At 36.3% G+C, this 19,607-nt stretch overlaps 5 protein-coding genes across 5 annotated transcripts, besides 1 other annotated feature; 3 read left to right on the top strand and 2 right to left on the bottom strand.

The window, feature by feature from the left end:
- Window positions 1-5,698: 5,698 nt before the first annotated feature.
- On the top strand, window positions 5,699-5,857 carry CLUP02_06678 (uncharacterized protein; the record flags this gene model as incomplete). Its single annotated transcript, XM_049285676.1, has 1 exon — window positions 5,699-5,857. A coding segment is annotated over one exon (159 nt), but the record flags the coding sequence as incomplete, so codon positions are not given.
- A 6,203-nt stretch (window positions 5,858-12,060) lies between these two features.
- Window positions 12,061-12,129: a sequence feature (Short protein (CLUP02_06679, UQC81193.1) was converted to a misc_feature.).
- A 1,017-nt stretch (window positions 12,130-13,146) lies between these two features.
- On the top strand, window positions 13,147-15,245 carry CLUP02_06680 (uncharacterized protein; the record flags this gene model as incomplete). Its single annotated transcript, XM_049285677.1, has 5 exons — window positions 13,147-13,216; window positions 13,743-13,934; window positions 14,082-14,131; window positions 14,393-14,799; window positions 14,885-15,245. 5 exons carry the CDS (start codon window positions 13,147-13,149, stop codon window positions 15,243-15,245), a joined length of 1,080 nt encoding a protein of 359 aa, XP_049142820.1.
- Window positions 15,246-17,045: 1,800 nt separating this feature from the next.
- Window positions 17,046-17,351, bottom strand: CLUP02_06681 (uncharacterized protein; the record flags this gene model as incomplete). The annotated part of the gene is made up of 1 exon (XM_049285678.1): window positions 17,046-17,351. One exon carries the CDS (start codon window positions 17,349-17,351, stop codon window positions 17,046-17,048), a length of 306 nt encoding a protein of 101 aa, XP_049142821.1.
- Window positions 17,352-17,856: 505 nt separating this feature from the next.
- On the top strand, window positions 17,857-18,042 carry CLUP02_06682 (uncharacterized protein; the record flags this gene model as incomplete). The annotated part of the gene is made up of 1 exon (XM_049285679.1): window positions 17,857-18,042. The coding sequence occupies one exon, from the start codon at window positions 17,857-17,859 to the stop codon at window positions 18,040-18,042; it is 186 nt and encodes a 61-aa protein (XP_049142822.1).
- Window positions 18,043-18,307: 265 nt separating this feature from the next.
- On the bottom strand, window positions 18,308-19,238 carry CLUP02_06683 (uncharacterized protein; the record flags this gene model as incomplete). Its single annotated transcript, XM_049285680.1, has 2 exons — window positions 18,308-18,365; window positions 18,982-19,238. The coding sequence occupies 2 exons, from the start codon at window positions 19,236-19,238 to the stop codon at window positions 18,308-18,310; spliced, it is 315 nt and encodes a 104-aa protein (XP_049142823.1).
- Between the last annotated feature and the right edge of the window lie 369 nt (window positions 19,239-19,607).

Here is a 19,607-nt window from a genome sequence, read left to right on the forward strand (position 1 = left end):
GCTAGACCTATAATTAATCTAATTTAATAATTATTTTAGTAAACTTAACGGATTTAGGCTTTTTATATCGAATTAATAAAAATAGGTAAAAAGGTTAATTAAAAGCCGTACGTAAGTAGCCCCTAGCCTCTAGCCCGCCCCTAACCTCTAATAGCCTAATTACTAAGTAGTTAAACTATTAAGTCGATATACTACTTATTGATACTATTACGGACGTCCTTTATTATAAAAATATACTCTAGCCCGTTATTCTAAATAGCGTAGTCTAAAATCTCCTTTTATAGCGTCTTTTATTTAATATAAGCTTTTATATTATATACTTTTGACTTAGTATAATTAATAGCCTTAGTTAGTACGTCTTTAATCCGGATCTTATTAACTTAGTCACCGTTAGGCTAAATAAATATTCTATACTCTAAAAAGGCCTAGCTAATTATTAAGCCCTTTTTATTAACTAATTACATAGCTACTATAGCGACTATCTAAGTAATTATTATCTTTTTTATACTAATCTCCTACTTAAGCTCCTTTTACTAATTAACTACTTTTTTTTCTTTATTAAGTACGTAAGCGTTAATTATTTTTAAAAACTACTACTTAAAGGGCTTATTAACTACGGTATTAAAAAGTTAAAGGAGGGAAGTAGTACTTAGTAAAATAAAGTAGGGCATAATATTATACTAACGTAATTACGTAAAGATAGAATTTATTTTATAAAAAGTAGCGACGTTTATTATTAAAAAGTACTCGTTACCCTTAATTAGTATTACTAATTCCTTTTTAATTTACTATTTAAATAAGTACTTATTATTATAAGTAGTCTTATTAAACTTAATTATTACTCTTTTAGTATATAATTAGCCCTCCTTTTTCTATAATTAACCTCCTTCTTTTACGGGCTTATTATAAAAAATAATCTTTAGTTTAATCCGCTATATACTATTAATAAGTATATAAAGTATAAATATAGCTTACCGCTTACTTTAGCCGCTATAGTTACTCTTATCAACTATAATCTTAGCCTTAATATCGTTATACGTATAGCTATCGAAGTACTTAAATAGAACTAAGGTCTTATTAAGGTTAAGAATCCGCAAGTTAAGAAATTAATAAGTTAGACTCCTAAGTAAATCTCCGAGGTTTAACCGCTTTACCTTAACTAGGCCTATTTAATTAACTCGTTAAAAAAAAAAAAAAGCTATTAATAACTTTATAATATTCTATAAGTAGTTTTAATACTTATTTAGTAAGTCGACGTTAAGTAATCCTTATACGATTTTAAAAGCCGCGGAACTAACTAAAAAAAAATATATATATATATATATATATATTTACTACTTAGATTTTACTAAGTAAAAATCCGCTTAGCGTTCTTTTTAAACTAACTAATAATAACGAGCTTTTTCTTATTACGCTACTAGCGAAAAGAGGTATAAAGAGCTATCTTAAGCTTAGGCTATTATAGGGAGTAAGCGTAGTTAGAGGATCGATTAATAATAAAATTACGGTTTTAATACTAAATAATAACCGTACTTTAAAAGACTTTAAACTAATTTACGGCTTTTTAATATATAGGACGTCTATAAATTCTTAAGAGCTCGGTCTCGCCCTAGCGTAGCCTCGGTAAGTTAATTACTTCTTCATTAAGCTTCTTTACGTAATAATATTTTATAAATATTAAAAAATCGATTTTAGTTTAGTAAGTATAATGATAATAGTGGTACTTAACTAGGTTACTATTACGACCTAATATACATAACTAAGACTAGGGCCCGCCCCGTAGGCTTATAATAGCTACGGTATATTATATATATAGAAATACGGGAATATAAAGTAACTCTTATAGAACAAAAGAACTATAAATAAGTTATATATAAATAAGAAGTAGTAATTACGTAATAAGGTAATTATTATAATTATTCTAAGTAATCGCTTATTAATATTTACTAAGTAATTATTTAATAAATAAAAATAATTATTAATAAAAAATATATTTATAAGCGGACTTATCTATAATATAAACTTAAGCTAAGCTTTAAAATAGACTTCTATAGCTTTTTTAATAATTAACTTAATATTAGATCTTACGATTACTTTTAACTATTTTTACTAAGAACCCTTTTTAATAAGACTACGATTAATTACTAAAGCCTTACTTATTTTATAACTTATAAACATAGCTTTAAAGAAGCTATTTATAACTACGATACTATTTACTTAGTACTCGTAGCCTTAACTTTTATTAATATACTTATTATAACTAGCTAACTATAATACTTTAATTATTCCTATTTAGTAAATTAACCTTACGAAACTTATTAAGTAATAAAACGAATAACGATATTTTTTAAGACCTTAAGTACTTTTTTATTTAATTTTAAAAAACTTATTAACTTAGTTAGCGAGCTAACTAAGGCTAAGGACGACGAGATACTTAACATTATTTACAACTTTAATAATAACGTAGTTCTTAAAAAAGTAAATTATAAAAAAATACGATATATTATTAAGAAGAGTAGTAAGTAGAATAAAGAACTTATAGAGCTTTTTAATAATAACTCTACTTAAATAGCTATAACTCTAACTAAAAATAACGAAAATATCGCTACTTTTAAAAATATAATTAATAAAGCTATAACTAACTTAAGAATTAAAAAAAAAGAAATAAATAACTTAGAATAAGAAGTTAGGACCCTCCGAGCTATTATTAATATTATTAAAACTCTTATAGATAAATAAAAAAAACTTAAGCTTAACGTACTTATTATTTTTAATAAAACTATTAAATATTTTAAGGGGTTCTTAATTTAAATTAGAACTTACTAAACGTTCTATATTACTAATTTCCGAGGTAAAGCTAAGCGAGTTATTTATACAATAACCTTTTTTAAAAAACGAGCCCTAGAGTAGTTCGAGCCCTTTTAAAAAAAATTCCTTAATAATAATAGTTATTTATTATATTATAAAGAGGAAATTATAAATATTTTTAATAATATAGTAGGATTTTAAAGCGCCCTTAAATCCCTATTCTAGGATTTTAATAAAAAACGATAAGCTAAGAGAGACCTAGCTAACTTTTAATAAACTAAGTTTACTTCGTATTACGTTACTAAGTTTAAAAAACTTATAATACGACTCGATTTTATTAAAAAACCCCGTATTTTTTTATTTTACTAAGGATTAAAAAATAAAGTTAAGGATAAACTTAGTAAAATAAAAATATTAATAAATTTCTTATAATACGTCGAACCTGCTATTAGAATTAATACCCGACTATACGAACGATAAAAAAAAAAAGAGATATATAACGCCCTTAAGCTAACTCCGGTAGAAAATATTAGAGCTATAGTAAATTATTAAATAATTACCAAAATAACTTAAGAAACTAATAATAATAAAGCACGTTTTATAAATAATATAGAGGACCTATAGATTTTAGTATTATAAAACGCAAAGAACTATAATAAAAAAAAGACTTTAAATACTATAACTATAATAAGCTAGGATATATAGCTAGAGACTGCCGATAACCTAAGCGTATTTAATACTAACCTATTTTAAAAAACGAGCTAATATTATAAATAAGGAAATTCCTTACGGATAACTTTTATAAATAGCTTATTATAATAACGACTACTTTACTTATTAAGATAGTAAAAAATATAGGATAGTACTTTAAATAACTTAAGAATAATAAATAATCTACCTTATTACTTATTAAAACCTTAGTAACAATAATAAGGAAAAAGGAGATATCTACCTATTAACTTTATATTTTTAAAAAGAATAATATCGAATACCTTATTATACTTTTTTAGATTTATAAGAATATAAAAAAGAAGGGTAAAACGGACCTTATTATAAAGAATATGCTTAACCTTTTTAAAAAATAAATTAAGTAAAAACTCTTAATTAATATAAAGGAGTAGCTCCTTAAGTTTAAAAAAAGAGGACCTAATATAAAAGATATTATAAGTAGCCTTATATATATAGCATAACGAAATAATATAAACTAAAAATAACTTATTAAGTTCTAAGAAGAACTTAATTTAAATAAAATACTAACTAAGTCTATTTATATAATATAATAAGTAAATACTAATAAAAGATTTATTTATAAAGTTAAGAAATAGCTTAAAGACCTCGTATATAAAAATAAGATCGAAGTATTTAAAAAACTAACTCTTAACTTTAGAATTATTAATAAAGAAAGAATCGACTTTAAGATCGAAGAAGAAGATATTAAAATAAGAACTAGTTCTTTTTATTTTAATAAAATAAAATTACTTTATAATTCGGATAAACTTCGTAACGTTACTTAATAACGTACTTAAATAGAGATCGATTATAAAATACTACTTAGCGTTAATAATACTAGTTCTAAAAAGGATAATAATAAACTATAATATAAATATATTTATTTATTTAAAAATAACTAAGTTATTTAGTTTTATAGAACCAGAGAACGTAAGAAGATTACGATAACCCCTTATACGGACGAAAATTACTCTCTATTTAACCCTAAAAACCCCTTTTATAAGGAATTGTTCTAAGTAAAATGCTTAGATAATAAATACCTTTAATATTTTATATTTAAATAAGATAGTCGTTTTTACTTATAAAGACGCGATAATAAAATTATTAAAGATATTTATATAAAAGATTAACTACTTAGCTAGACGTTACTAAGTTTTAATAATAGTAATAGAACTATATTTAATCTAGACCTTAACTTCTTTATAAAGTACTTTAATAACGAATATATAGAGTAAGAAAATTATAAACATAACTAATACTAGATTTACTATATTAAAAAAGCTAAGGCCTAAAAAGAATATTAAAAAAAACATAAGTAAAAAACACGTCTAAAGAAGTAGATAATAAAAAATTAAAAAAGCTAATTATAAAAGAACGACGAGAGGTAAAAATAAAAGAAAAGTTCTTATATATAACTAAATAACGTAACGACGTATACTTACGAATTAATTTTAATATTTATAAACGAGGATTAAATATTATTATTAATAATAATATATAAAAAACCTATATCTTATTAAGAGTAGTAAATAAACTTAATTTATTATAAGTATAAAAGGATAACTTATATTAATTATACATAATAAAAAGAGAACGAGTTAATTATAACTATAAATATATTAATTAAGAGACCGTATACTTCTTAATATATATTAATAATTAATAAAAATAATTATAATATAATATTATAGAGATTAGAAATATTAACGTTATCTTAAGAATTTTATAGTTATAAAAGCATAACCTATAGATAAATTAGATTATTAACTAGGTCCTTTAAAAAAACTTAGTTATTAAACGACTTAAAAAAAAAAAAGGTTTAAACGGATTTCTAAGAACTCCTAAAAAACGAAAATAAATACGATATATAGTTTTTATTAAAATAGTAAAAGGCTTTAAGAAGTTTATAACTAATACTAACGATTAGGGATCGTAATAACTTTAAATTATACCTAAAGAGTACTAAATATATATAAAACTATTTATAAAACCTAAAGAAATAGGATTATTAGAATATAGTAGCTGGGATATAAAAACTAAATTTAAGAAAAGAATATAACCTAGGTTCTTTTCGATATATTTAATAGATTAAGAAGAATAAGAATATTTTAACGAATATATTAATAAAAAACTTAAGAAAGGACTTATTTAACTATCGAATTCTTTTATAAAATTACCCTTATTTTTCGTATTAAAAAAAAGAATAAAGAAACGAAGATTAGTTATTAACTATAAAAAACTTAACAAAATTATAAAAAAGAATTACTATCCTTCCTTATTTATTACTAAGTTTAGAAATCTATTTTATAAAGCTAATTAGTTTATTATTATAAATTTTAAAAAAGTATTTAATTAGATTTAGATTAAAAAAAGAGATAAATAGAAAACGGTATTCTAAACTTATAAAGGACTCTTTAAGTACTTTATTATGCCCTTTAAACTTATTAATACTCTAATAACTTTTTAAATAATAGTTAACTACGTACTCCGGGAGTACGTCGATATTTTTATTATTATTTATATCAATAATATTCTTATCTTCTCCCCCGGCTTAAAATATATAAAAAATATATTTATATAATATTTAAAAAACTCTAAAATACTAAACTATATACCGAACCCTCTAAATACGAGTTCTATATATAAAAAATAGACTTTTTTAAATATATTATTATATTAAAATAAATTTATATATAAATATTAAAAATAGAAGTAATTAAGGACTAGCTTATATTATAAAACGTTAAAAACGTATAAGGATTCTTAGGATTCGTTAATGTTTATTAACGATTTTTTAAAAACTATATTAATATAATTAAACCTCTTAATAACTTAATATAAAAAGATACTCTATTCGTTTAGGACCCTAAGTATAAAGAAGTATTTATTAAAATTAAAAATATAATCGTTTTTAAACTAATTATTATAATCCTAGACCCCTAAAAACCTTTTAAAATTAAAACCGACGCTTTAGACTTTATTATAAAAGCGGTCCTAAAATAATAAGATAAATAAAAAAAGCTTTATTTATATTACTTTTATTCTAAAGCATTTTACGGAGTAAAATTAAATTAATAGATTTATAATAAGGAACTAATAGCTATTATTAAAGTATTTTAAAAATAGAGGCTATACTTATTTAGAACTAAGTACGAAGTTATAATTTATATAAACTATAAGAACTTTATAAACTTTACGATAAATAAGAACCTAAATAAACGATAAGTTAAATAGAGCGAATTCTTATTTAAATTTAATTTTTAAATCATTTATTAAAAAGGTTTAGAAAATAATAGAGTAGACGCTCTTAATAAAAGACTTAATTATAAAGTCGTAGTCCCTAAAGAAATATAAGTTATTTTTAAGTAAGAGAAAAATAGTAGTCTTATATTAATTACGAAGCTTTTTATAATAGCTAAAAAGATTAGTACTAGCCTAACTAAAAGAATAACCCCTAAGCTTATTATAGAAATTTATAATATACCGGTATATAGTTATTAAGGAATTATTAAAATATAAAAACGGATTTATTAGTACTATAATAAATTTATTATATATATTAAAATTATAAAAATAATTAAAAACTGCGCAACTTATAAAAAAAATAAAAATAGCCTATATAAACTTTATAACGAGCTACAATTATTATAACTACTAATAAAAACATAGTAATTAATTATATAGGACTTTATTATTAAACTACTAAAGTTTAGAGAACTATTTATTAAAATATAATATAATAATATCTTAGTTATAATCGATCGACTTACTAAGTTTACCTACTTTATTCCCTATAAAAAATTTAGTACTATAAAAGACTTAATATACGTATTTACTAAGGTTATATTTTTAAACTATAGTTTACTAAAAGAAATTATCTTTAATAGAAATAAGCTATTTATTTCGAAGTTTTAAAAATCCCTAATTTCGTAACTTAGTATAGACTATAAATTATTAATATGATTCTATTTATAAACCGATAGATAAATAGAAAGGATTAATTAGATCCTCGAGATATACTTTGGTTATTATATAAACTATAACTAAGATAATTAGGTAGTATTTTTATTAATAACCTAGTTCATATATAATAGTATAGTTAATAAAAAAATAAAAAAATCTCCGTTTTACCTTAACTATAGATTTTAATTAATAGCGTATAAAAAAATTTAATAAGGATTATAAACTATAAAAGCTATAGTAAACGTAAGTAAATTTAAAAAGATCTATAAATAAGCCTTACTAAACCTCGAGTTTATATAATAATATATAAAAAAGAACGTAAATAGATTAAAGATTAAAGGACTATTTTTAAAAGAGGGGGATAGTACTTACCTCTTTTATTATAATATTAAAACGAAATAACTAAATAATAAATTAAACTATGAAAAACTTAAACTTTTGAAGATTATTAAGAAGGTTTTATTAATTAATTACGAATTAAAACTATTAAATATAATATAATACTATCCCGTTTTTTATATTTTATTACTTAAACTTATATTAAAAAGTTTATATATAAACGATTATATTATTATTGAACTAAACTAATTAAAGTACGAAGTGAAACGAATTATTAATTATAAAATTAGGAATAAAATACGAAAATTCCTTATTAAATAAAAAGACTATAGATATAAAAAATATATATAAAAACCTATTATAAACCTCTAAAACTCTTAGGAATTCTTTTTAAAATACTTAAATTAAAATTAAAATTAGAACTCCTAGTTATTATAGTATCTTAGTTAATTATTCTAAAAGTATTATTAAATTGCGCCTCTTACGTAGTAGCCGATTTATCCTCGTTAATAATATTAAGAGGATTAGGAATCGCTTTCCCCTTCTTAAATACTAAAAATTTTTTTTTTTAAAACGATTTAATTTTAATAAAAACTAATCTATTTTAGCTTATATATTTATTTTAGTATTTTACCTTTATTAGCTACTCGGGCGATTCTCGATATTAGTTATATAGTATTAATATACAGTATTAATAAATACTTATACTATCTCGCTAAACTATTTTTTTAGATTTTCTAACTTTTTAACTTTCCTTCTTATAAAGTTTATAACTACGGATTATAAACGGCGATAAGTACTTAATATTATTACTTTATAAGCCCGCGTACCTAGCTAAGTTAGCTACCTTTCTAAGTAATAGTAGCTTATAATAATATAATATCGGAGATACCCTCGTTATTATTATTAAGAATAATACCGACCTTACGATATTTACCCTAATACTTTTAATTTTAACTCGTATATATATATATATTCGTTACCTCGTTTCTTTCATTAAAGTCGAAGACGCTTCCCTTACTATTACTATTACTATCGCTATTATTATTTAACTATCTACTTTAAATATACTTTATTAAAATACTAAGATATTATTAATAACTTATTGACCCTTAGGGCTTCCTTAATAACTAGAAGTTTAATCTTATAAGTATTATATTAAATAACCCCGAGCTATAAAGAGACCGCCTTGATAAATACTATATTAATAATATTAACTTATAGAAAACGGATAGATATATTATAATAAGCGTCGCCCTTATTAGCGCCTTTTTAATATAATAAAGTAATATAAATAAGCTTAGACGTAATAATATAATTAAGAGCTTAAAAAGAGCATAAGCGAGCGTATTAAATAGGAATATTAATAAGGAGAGGTTATTATTAAATAAAATAAAAGGAGAAAGTAAGGGGTAGTATTTAGCTATTAAAAAAGCGATTAATATACTACGGCGGCGGGGTTATTAATATCTTAAGTTTAGTTAGTATCGATAGTTAGTAACGGCTACGGCCGGCTATAGTTAGTTATAAAGTTTTATTAAAGTACGTAATAAAGATACTTAATATTAACCCTAATAGACCAGCTTACCCGTAAAGGCAAAGATAGCCCTTAATAAGGCGGACCGGACCCCAAAGGGTTTAGTTTATATATAACGCAAAGCTTCTACCTATTTTTAAAAAAAAAGCTCCTTTACTTCCTCTTCGCGTTTTAATTTATTAGTTTTGAATAAAAGATAATTTATTATAAATACGATTAATATAAAAAAATATTAAAAAAAAAAAAAAAAAACTTATAATTATATATAATACTAATAGTCGCATTATAAGAACGACTACGACGTATATACTTATAATACCTTAATTTACCCTCTAGTATCTTATACTTTTACTTTAATAAACGATAAAATAAGTAAAGTATAATAATTTTAAATCCTCGCTCCTTAATTTTAAAAATAAGTTTTAGTTAACGATATATTAAAGATCTAGTAGATATCTTAGTATTTTTAGAAAAATTACTTAATAAGCCCTAACTTAGGTTATAACGACTTATTTATAAGTTTATAGGGATAAGACTTTTAAAAAAGAGACTTAATATTACGACTTAATATATATAACTAAGACTAGGGCCCGCCCCGTAGGCTTATAGCGGCTATAATATACTATATATATAAAAATATAAGAATATAAAGTAATTTTTATAAAATAAAAGAACTATAAATAAGTTATATATAAATAAGAAATAATAATTACGTAATAAAGTAATTATTATAATTATTCTAAGTAATCGCTTATTAATATTTACTAAGCGATTACTTAATAAATAAAAATAATTATTAATAAAAAATATATTTATAAGCGGACTTATCTATAATATAAACTTAAGCTAAGCTTTAAAATAGACTTCTATAGCTTTTTTAATAATTAACTTAATATTAGATCTTACGATTACTTTTAACTATTTTTACTAAGAACCCTTTTTAATAAGACTACGATTAATTACTAAAGCCTTACTTATTTTATAACTTATAAACATAGCTTTAAAGAAGCTATTTATAACTACGATACTATTTACTTAGTACTCGTAGCCTTAACTTTTACTAATATACTTACTATAACTAGCTAGCCGTAATAGTTACTTTATAATATATATTTCTAATTTTTAATAGGGGTAAGAGCTAGCCCGCGGCGCTTAGCTACTAGAGGTATAATTAATAGTTCTTTTATAGTATTCGAGCTCTTTTTAGTAAGGGCCCGTCGTAAGGGTATTATAAGGTCTATAGTAAAAGTATAATTAACAATATAATTAATAGTATAATTAGTAGTAGATTTAGTAATATAATTTATAAAAAGATAGGGGTAGTAGAGGTGGGTAGAGGTACGGTTAGTAAGTAGTAGTAAGTAGTAGGTAGTAGGTAGTGGCGAATGGGTAATTAGGAAGGAATAGAAAATAAAAAAATGACCCTTTACCGCCTTCCGTATTAGGTATAGCGCCGCTGAATAATCACGAAAATTGACCTCCCAAAAGGGCTAGGTACGGGACACTAGCAGGGTTGGCACGGGCTAACGCAAGTTCGAACGGCGTGAGTTTCTACGGTACTCAAGCCGTTCCTGTCACATTACCCGCGGGTTGTGAAATCCTTCCCGAGTCTGGACTGCGTCTGCATGCTCCAAGACCGTAATCAGGGCTCTTGGTGTGTCGGCGAACGGATACGGCGGCACTCTGCCCAGAGTATTCCCCTTTCCTGTCGCGGGATCGCCTTTTCGCAGGCGAATTAGAATCGTTGCAGTCTTGAAGAAGCTGCAAGTCGCTGGAGACATTCAGGTCTTGGTGTTCTTGGTGGCCTTGGTGTGATGGTGCGGCCTTTGATCCTTCGGATGAGGCGGAATTCAGGGGCCTTATCCCGCCACCGTTTTTCTGTCTTTCGCTGGGTCGAAGTCCGGGGTTGGAAGGTCATCGATTCGTCGGACTTTTGCATCGACACCAAGGACCCAAGCTATTGGCGTATTTTGTGTCGGTGCCGAGTGGTGCCGCGGTGTTGATAGTGGTGGTGGGCGACGTATTGTGGCATCGTAATCCGACAAAAGGTCACCACCCAAAACATCGGATTTTTATGAGCTTCGACATGGTCATTCAGTCAGATCTCTGCTGTGCGAAGAAGGATGACTGAAGTCAGGAAGCAGACGGGGGGCGACGCAGCGATTATGTACTGGAGAGGTGGGCAAATACGAGATTCTGGGGGATACGATCTATCCCTTTAGTATTCACCCCTGGATGCCCTCGCCCATCACCATTCTGTTTTGGGCATGTTACGGGTTACGAGCCATTGCTGCTCTGAGGCTTAACACGGTGGCCGAGAAGCCCGGTAGGCGTCAGTTGGAGAAGCACTGCAACATGACTCGGGCGGAGCGTTCTCACTGCTCGGGCGGCTTACTAACGCATGTTCTAGGCTCTGTAGGCCCTTGTAGGGCGCGGCAGGCGTGGAGGGCGAGTTTGGGGGCTGCTTCGCATTGCGATTTATGGTTAAGTTTAACTCATTGCGGCTCTGGGGAAATTGGGGTGTTGCCTGAAGAAAGTGCGAGTGCGCGCAGGGCATCATCACATCGAGTTGAAGATTGCCTCATGACAGCTTCGGCTCCAGCTCATACATGTGAGAGTTTGGGGGGAAGGTTGGACGCGACTCCCGCTCAACTCACACTGCACGCGAGGACCTGAGCAGTGGGATGTACGACAGAGCCTGCCTGGTTCAGGTGAGTCTAATCGACCATCCACACGACATTCCCGTTGCGTAGGAGCTCTCTTGTCCTATCTTTGTGTCGACTTGGATAGGTATGGAGCAGCTTCGTAGTATTGATCTCGTATCGCTTACCCGGCCGCTTGACCGAGGTACATAGGAAGCTCTCAGAAATAGGGTATATACACCTCCCCTCATACTCTTCGAAGCTCATCGAATTGGATATTGGGACGCTTTGCAAGTTTGCTTCCACTTGTGGATAGGTAGGCTCGCTGCCAACCAGGTTGATGGCTCAAGGACCGGCTAACATCACGACGACTCTCACGGAGTCGAGTGTCAGTTTCGTCGTCGGCTATGTCACAAGGTGGGGTCATGCCAGCCTGTCGGAGTTTTGCCAGTGCCTCTCTATTGACTATGTATACTCGATCATATGTGAGATGCAAGAAATTGTCAATTGCCAGTGAGTTGTTATATATCTATTTGTGCAGCAACTTCACTTTTTACTATTCATTTGGGCAAATGATAGCTGGATATTATCTGCTTGTGTGAGGAATACTACGTCTGTTTACTGCCAGTGAGACGAATGCCTACTGGTTCACTCAAACTCGATTATTTACTTACCTAGTACACTCACTCACTCATGCACTTGCAAACTCATACTCGATCAGTAAATCACACTCGTCATTACATGCTTCGAGAAACATCTCCTAGCCCACAGGCACGATCCAAAGCACCACTCATCATCAACATTGGACCTTATCTCTTCGGCGCAGCCACGGATGCCGTCCCGACCAGGTCGTGGGCGGCCGGCCAACGCCTTTTTCCCGATCGGGAAGAGACGGTGCATATGCTTGTTTTTTAGCTCGCCCACATGCGCCGGGCCCAGCGGACAGCCCAGCTGAGGCTAGAGCTACCTCTACCTCGAAGCTAACGAGAGGAAAATCAAGGTGAATGAGTGAGCGTGGTGAGGTACTCCATACCTTCAGGTGAAGTGATGTAATGGGGAAGGACACCGGGTAGCTGCCAAATAAAGCTAGCAAATTCGATACTGCCGCCAATTCTAATGCCAATGCCAATGCGAATTGCCAACATCATACGGGAGAGCACAACCGAATCATCGACCCTGGACTCACACTCGCCTTCCTGTACCTACCAATGTACTCGTTAGGTCCTGCCGCTGTCATTCGACGCGAGATAAGCGGGCAGGGTCAAAGCTATGGTTCCTGTCCTTTTTCAGCCCCTCCTGCCAATACTTTCTCAGCTCTTGGATGGGCAGGCGAGCTGGGCCCAGAACGTGAGGAATGTCACCAAAGACCTGTATCCGTAGGCTAGCCTCCTTCTCTCGCAGTATGTCTCTCTTTTTTTTCCTCCGTCCTCATCGTCATCTTTTTTTCTCTTCCTTCCATCTGCTCCACCCAAAGACCCCAACCTGCGCCTGCCTCCCCGGTCCCGTCCATTGAATGAGTGACACTGTGACAGTGAGGTAGCTCATCCCGTCGGACCCCGTCAGCCATCTTCATCGCCTGCTCCAATCGTCCTCCGGTCTGCACTCCGACCCTTTATTCTCCTTTCGTCATTGCATCTTCCCGTCGAGCTATCTCGCGATCAAGAAAGTGCTTCTTTTGCTCATCACGGTCTTTAAAAAGCACATTTACGCCCACTAACACAAAGATCTCACATTTTACGTGAAAACCCCCCTTCAAACCTTCCATTCGTCTCCCAACATCTACGGCGCAAACAAAATGAGAAACGCTGTTCTTCTCGCCGCCGGCCTGACGGCTGTTCGTCACGCGTCTGCCGCGTACGATACGACAATCTGCGGCAAGACAAACAAGTTTACGAGCTCAGATACCCAATTCATCTGTACGTGGATCCCCCATCACACTCCTAGGTCTGACTCCGGGTCATTCGACGACACCTACTTCCATGTAAACGCCGTCAACCTAGATTCAGCACAACATACTCGTTTTGCCTTTTATCGTGGATCAGGCTAATACGAGAATTCTGCAGTCCAGTCAAATGCTTGGAACCCTGTTGGAAATGGCTCCTCGTGCGTATCGGTAAGTAGTGTGACGTGACCAACCGTCGTATCTGGGCTTGAGAGTCTATCTACACCTCGTTGCTCCTATCATGCCCCTCTCCTACCCATACCATACCATCCCGCTCCCGTCAGCCTGCCTCGACCCTGCATATCATCACGAACTCCGTCGCGACTTTCTTCCACCTGCCATTCTGATCAGCCTTCTCCTCCCATGCCCGGAAATCCTGTGCCCTCATGGCCTGACCACATCGACTAACACGATGCTCTTCGCTACGCATAGGTTGACCAATCCATTCCGGCCTTCGATGCCAACTGGAACTGGGAAGATGACAAGAACAACGTCCACTCATTCCCCCATGTCCGCTTCAACTCCACAAGGCTGCCAACCAAGCTGAGCGCCATCAAGACGATGCGCCTGGCGACGCAGTGGACCATGCGCAAAGGCAACCCCGAGAATGACCCCCCTCGCGACTTTGCCGCCACCACCTGGGCGGAGAGCAAAGCCGAGCTCAGCGGCGTCGTCGCCAATGCCGCGTGGGATTTCTTTGTCGACAAGAACAAGACCAAGACGTACAACCCCATTGACTCGGAGGCGGAGATTATGATCTGGCTGGGCAAGGTCGGAAACCCGTACCCGCTGATGGGCGATTCCATCCTCACCAACATCACACTCGGCTCGACAGAGTTGTAAGCATTTCTCCCAGACTCCCCCCGCTCGTGATTTTTCACGTATTGGGGACCATATTACGGTGATGCTGACGTGCTTCTGCAGCTCCCTCTGGTTCGATACCAACCAGCGCAACCAAAAGGTCTTTACCTGGGTCACGCGCGACGGTTCCGACGTCACCCAGTTCGATGAGGATATCACGCCGCTACTCAAGTTCGTCCTGGACTCTGGAGAGATTGACAGCGACTCGTGGCTCGGCCTTGTGGAGTTCGGCTCCGAGGCATGGCACTCACCGGAGAACATCACCTTCAGCGCGGCTCACTTTAGCATGGACCTCGACAACGGCGACAGCGGTTCCAGCAGCGGCAGTGGTGGCGACGATAAGAACGCGGCCGGAAGAAGCTCGCTTTCGGTGTTGGGTCTGGCTTCGGCTTTGCTACTGTCGATTTCGGCTTTGGCTATGTAAATCCACATGCTTTTCACTTTTGTTACTACAAACAAGTCCGCGTAAAGGCGGAACGGGATGACGGCTTGGAGTACAGCATTTGACTGCTTTGTTGATGATATCCGGGGTTCAAAACAGCAGTGAATTCGAGGTTGTTTGAACCTCGACAGACATTGTACTTAATCAATACATAATCGCATAGAGAGAGCACGGGAACTTTTTCCACGCCTCGAACAAGTGTGTTTTTGTGACGTTGTCTGCAACCCCGAGCTAATATCATCCAGACTTTGTCTTACTTCTTGAGGATAATTCCTAACTCTACGGAAAATCCACATCAGCTACGTGTGACCAACAGCAAGGCTAGCCTCGAAGCTCTAAAAGATCCCGGAGCTCGCGCCGAAATCTCGATTGGAGGGGTCACCGGAAGGAGCGTACCTTGCCTGGACGGTGACACATTCTCATGCGAGATCGCTGGTCACAGACATATGCACACACAGAGGCACCCTTCCAGTATTCAGGCCATTCAGAGAAGATGGCGGCCTCCCAGAAAGCCAAGCCGGAAAGAGAGCACAGTCTAAACATAGCACTTTCCAGTCATCATCCGAATGGCGTTGCCTCCCTCGCCTCCAGTGTCCGTATCCTAAGCCCCAGCCTCTGCTGAACATCCTCTTTCAAGCTGGACAGAGACAGTGTCAGCCACTGACGGTTGTAATACGGTCAAAAGGCTACTTCTTGCCGCTTGTTAGCAAGAGCGTGTGTATGGCGGTCCGATGCGGGCATTAGGCGTGAGCAGTAGGGACATTAGCATGCAGTAAGCCAGCGATTGATACTCTGGGCCTCGCGTTGTTTATTGCCAGTCTCCAGCCTGCAGACGGAAGACCGTTTTCGACGAACCATGCTGAGAACGCGTATGGCAATCTCGTTTTCCATGAGTTGGTGGTGGGCAGCATGCATCTCGGCGCTCGCAAAGGATCAGTTGCCGGGATGTTTTTTTTAATGGAGACAATGTGGCATGGCATGGATGATGGATGGAGGGTGGGATGGTGGGATGGTGTGCACGGTCTTGGCGGAGATGGTAGGGAAAGGGGCGGGTTGGGCGGAGCGGGATTGGAGAAGAAAGAGACTGGACTGGTTGGTTTGCGGCTGGCGGCTTGCCTCACAGGCCAAGAGACCAATACCATACTGGTGACGGGGAATCAGGTTGGGTCTACCTACTCCGTATGCAATCCGACGGGAAGAGGAAAGGAAATTGTACCAAGATGCTGCGTCATCGAGATCCACGCCTCGGAGAGTGGCCTCAATCCGGGACAGCAAGATCCGTAGGACAGTCGCAGAACAATAGTCTGATATCCACACATGGCGAGAAGCGGCGGGAGAATTGGTGTTGTCGTTTCAATGTTGACGGTGTGAGGAAAAACCAAGGAAAAAAGACCAGGAGCTTATCTGGCGCGCCATTCTTTCGTATTGGCGGCTTGGCGCGCGTGCCGCCATGCCGAAGTAGCCAAGACAACGGGCGGCTTAAACGGCGACGACAACGTTTGGATATGGGTGGCGGAGAGGAGTTAGAGATCGCGGAATATTCGTTTGACTCCTTTCTTCTTGCCGATGATGTGCTGCAGGATCGCAACCGAGATGAGGATGTCAGTTCAGGTTTTGCGTACTGTTCACCCCTTCATCACGGATATTTAGCCAGCATTTTGAGGGTACTTTGGGAACATGGTAGTTGTCACTCCCCGGTATGTGCCGCTGTGAGCGTGCGATTATTCGCTTCGCCGCAAAAAAGTGCCTTGTACTGTGCTTCAGCGCAGAATAGGATGCAGCTCAGGACTTCAGATAAACCATCTCGATGAAAGCGAAAAATGACTTATGGATGATGTTGCGATAGCGGAAGCTCCAGCGGGCGACAATAGACACGAGACCGGGGTAAACCAGGTCGCCCCAGCCGTTCAGCTGGCTTTGGCTCGCCATGTCTCGGTATTGGAGAACCGGATCGACGTGGCGGGTGTGAATCGTCAACAATATGTTCTGTGACTTTGCTAGGTGAGTCGAGACTTTCATTGCCCGCGTGGCACGGTGGATCCGATGGAATTCGTGGTAGCTGGGGTGCGGAGGAGTCTTGGGGCCCATTGTTCCAATGGAACGGCGGGATGCGAGGGCTCGAGAGCGAGAACGACAGGCGAAATTATTGAAGAATGCCCCAGTCAGATCAGGAACCGGAGCGTCAATGTGGGTAGAGAGAGTCCGGTTGGCGCTGGTACATCTTCTATAGAAGGCGCTTGATCATCGCCTCTCTGAGAAGATCCCGATCGCCAGTGTTCGTACGAGCCATTGCCAATAGTCAAAGGCTCTTCTCGAGACTCTGTGACCGCAAAGATACCTGGCAAGCGTCATCGTTGCTCAGGCCAAGCGCGATGTAAGACAAGGATTCGTCAGCGATGCTCTGCAGAGGGGACGGGCGGGCGGCGACCGATATTGCCGCTGCTCATTCAAAAGGTAAACGGCGGCGACGGAGACTGCTGAGCCAAGGAGCAGAAGAAAGAAACACTGCAGAAAGACAACGGTGAGCTATCCGTCAAACACGCGAGAGAGCACGTGCCAGCGAATGAGGATGTCGAAATAGCCTCTGAGGTGGATGCTGTCAAGGTTTACGCTTATTAGCTTATTGGCGTGGGCAACGTATGCGTATGTAGTCAGGTATCAGTGGGCAAGCGAAGGAAGAAACGGTCTCGAACTGGTGGCCCAATTGCGCGGTATTGAGCCTCCAAGGCTTTGGGGCTGGAGAGGGTATTGGTGGGCCAGTCAGACAGGATGCGCATGATGGGTAGAAGTCGCTGGCGTTGTTTGCATGTGCTGCAGTGGCAATACGAGTAGCGTGGCGGTTTTGACCATCAGAGATCTGAGAGAGGTAGGTATGCGTTGTTGGTTGGCATTAGTCGTCCGTCAGTAGGGCGACGTTGGAGAAGCCCACAAGCCACAGACGGGGTGTTGAAAAGTTGGAACAAGCCGAGGAAGACAAAGAAGGCTGGTGTCTCTCTTCAGGATTGCAAGTTCCCAGATCCCAGCACAGCTGAAGGAATGGAGCTTCAGACAGCCCGGCGACTACCGATGGTCGATCTGATAGCAACGGCCGCCGGCTCGGGTCTAGTAGCGTGGTAATGTGGTTAGCAGTGATTCAGTGAATGCCAATCGTGGGCCCATTCCCACCGTGGGCTAGCTCAACGCTTTGTGTTTTTGAGTTCCAAGGTTATCTGCGTAGCGCGGCGGGTCAGAGAGGTTAGCTGGCAGCCTGGCAGACGTTGAATCAGAATTTTTTCGATGATGGCGGCACTGAGCAGATTGCAGGTTTGAAAAGGGCCGGAAAGCTTGCTGCACTTTGAAGCATGCAAGTCGATAGTGCGTAGATGTGTGCGGGATGGTTCGCTGTGTGGTATCGGCATCCCGGTTGATGCTGTCAAATGGCGGTCCAGATTGATGCTCTGACCATCAAAGGTCCGCACATTTTGACAGGGACAGCCTGCTCGACAGCTGCCAACCCTGCTCCTGTCTCTTTTCCCTGCCGTGGTTGTAGCTCCTTCATCTTCGATCTCCGCTCTGCGGTGTTTCTTATTGATTCTTATCCGACGTACGGAGTATGCAGTATACATAATTTGCGAGCAAGGAGGCACAAGTGAGAGCAGGAGCGACATCGTGCCCGACACAGCAAGAAGTGGGGGTCTATCTACCCAAGGTACCTACCTTGTCCACCTCAGATACGAACCTTAGAGATATGAACCACGACATGCAGGCAGGTGCAACAAAACAGGCCACAACAGGCGGGAAGGAAGATAGAAAGAAGTAGCTGCTCATCCGGAAGGCGGCCGACACGATGAGGCGCTGTGGTGGCTGCAGTTCGTGCCGTTCGTGGCTTCTTCCCACAAGTTCCCAGAGCAAGTCGCAAGTCGACTTTCCCTCTGGGGCCTTGGCGCCCGTGATGTGGTTGACGCTAGCAGCGCCTGCTGGTCTACCCCTGTTCATGATCCGGTACGTACACTACTGTGATAGTCAGCTCATGGTTCCGTTGCACTCGCCGATAAGGTAGGTAACGTCTTGGCGGCTCTTTCCCAGGCCCATGGGCTTTTTCCAATGTCCATCCATCCCGTCCCATCCTCGCCTTGCCCTCTGGTGTTTGCGCTTGCAAGAATTTTCCGAGTAACTGCCCTGAATTGTTAGTCCAAAACGCCGCAAATGCAACAGGCAAACCGGGAAATAGGCCCACGTTTGATGATGCAGGTGGCTTTTCCTTTCTTGCCCACCCTGTCTCTCCCGCGACTCCCGCCTGCCTGCCCACCTGCCACCTGCTTTGCGGTTTGCCATACTATGGATGGCAGGCACGGGACACCTACC

Source organism: Colletotrichum lupini, chromosome 3 (genome assembly GCF_023278565.1).
Source record: "Colletotrichum lupini chromosome 3, complete sequence".
Classification (NCBI taxonomy): Eukaryota; Fungi; Ascomycota; class Sordariomycetes; order Glomerellales; family Glomerellaceae; genus Colletotrichum; species Colletotrichum lupini.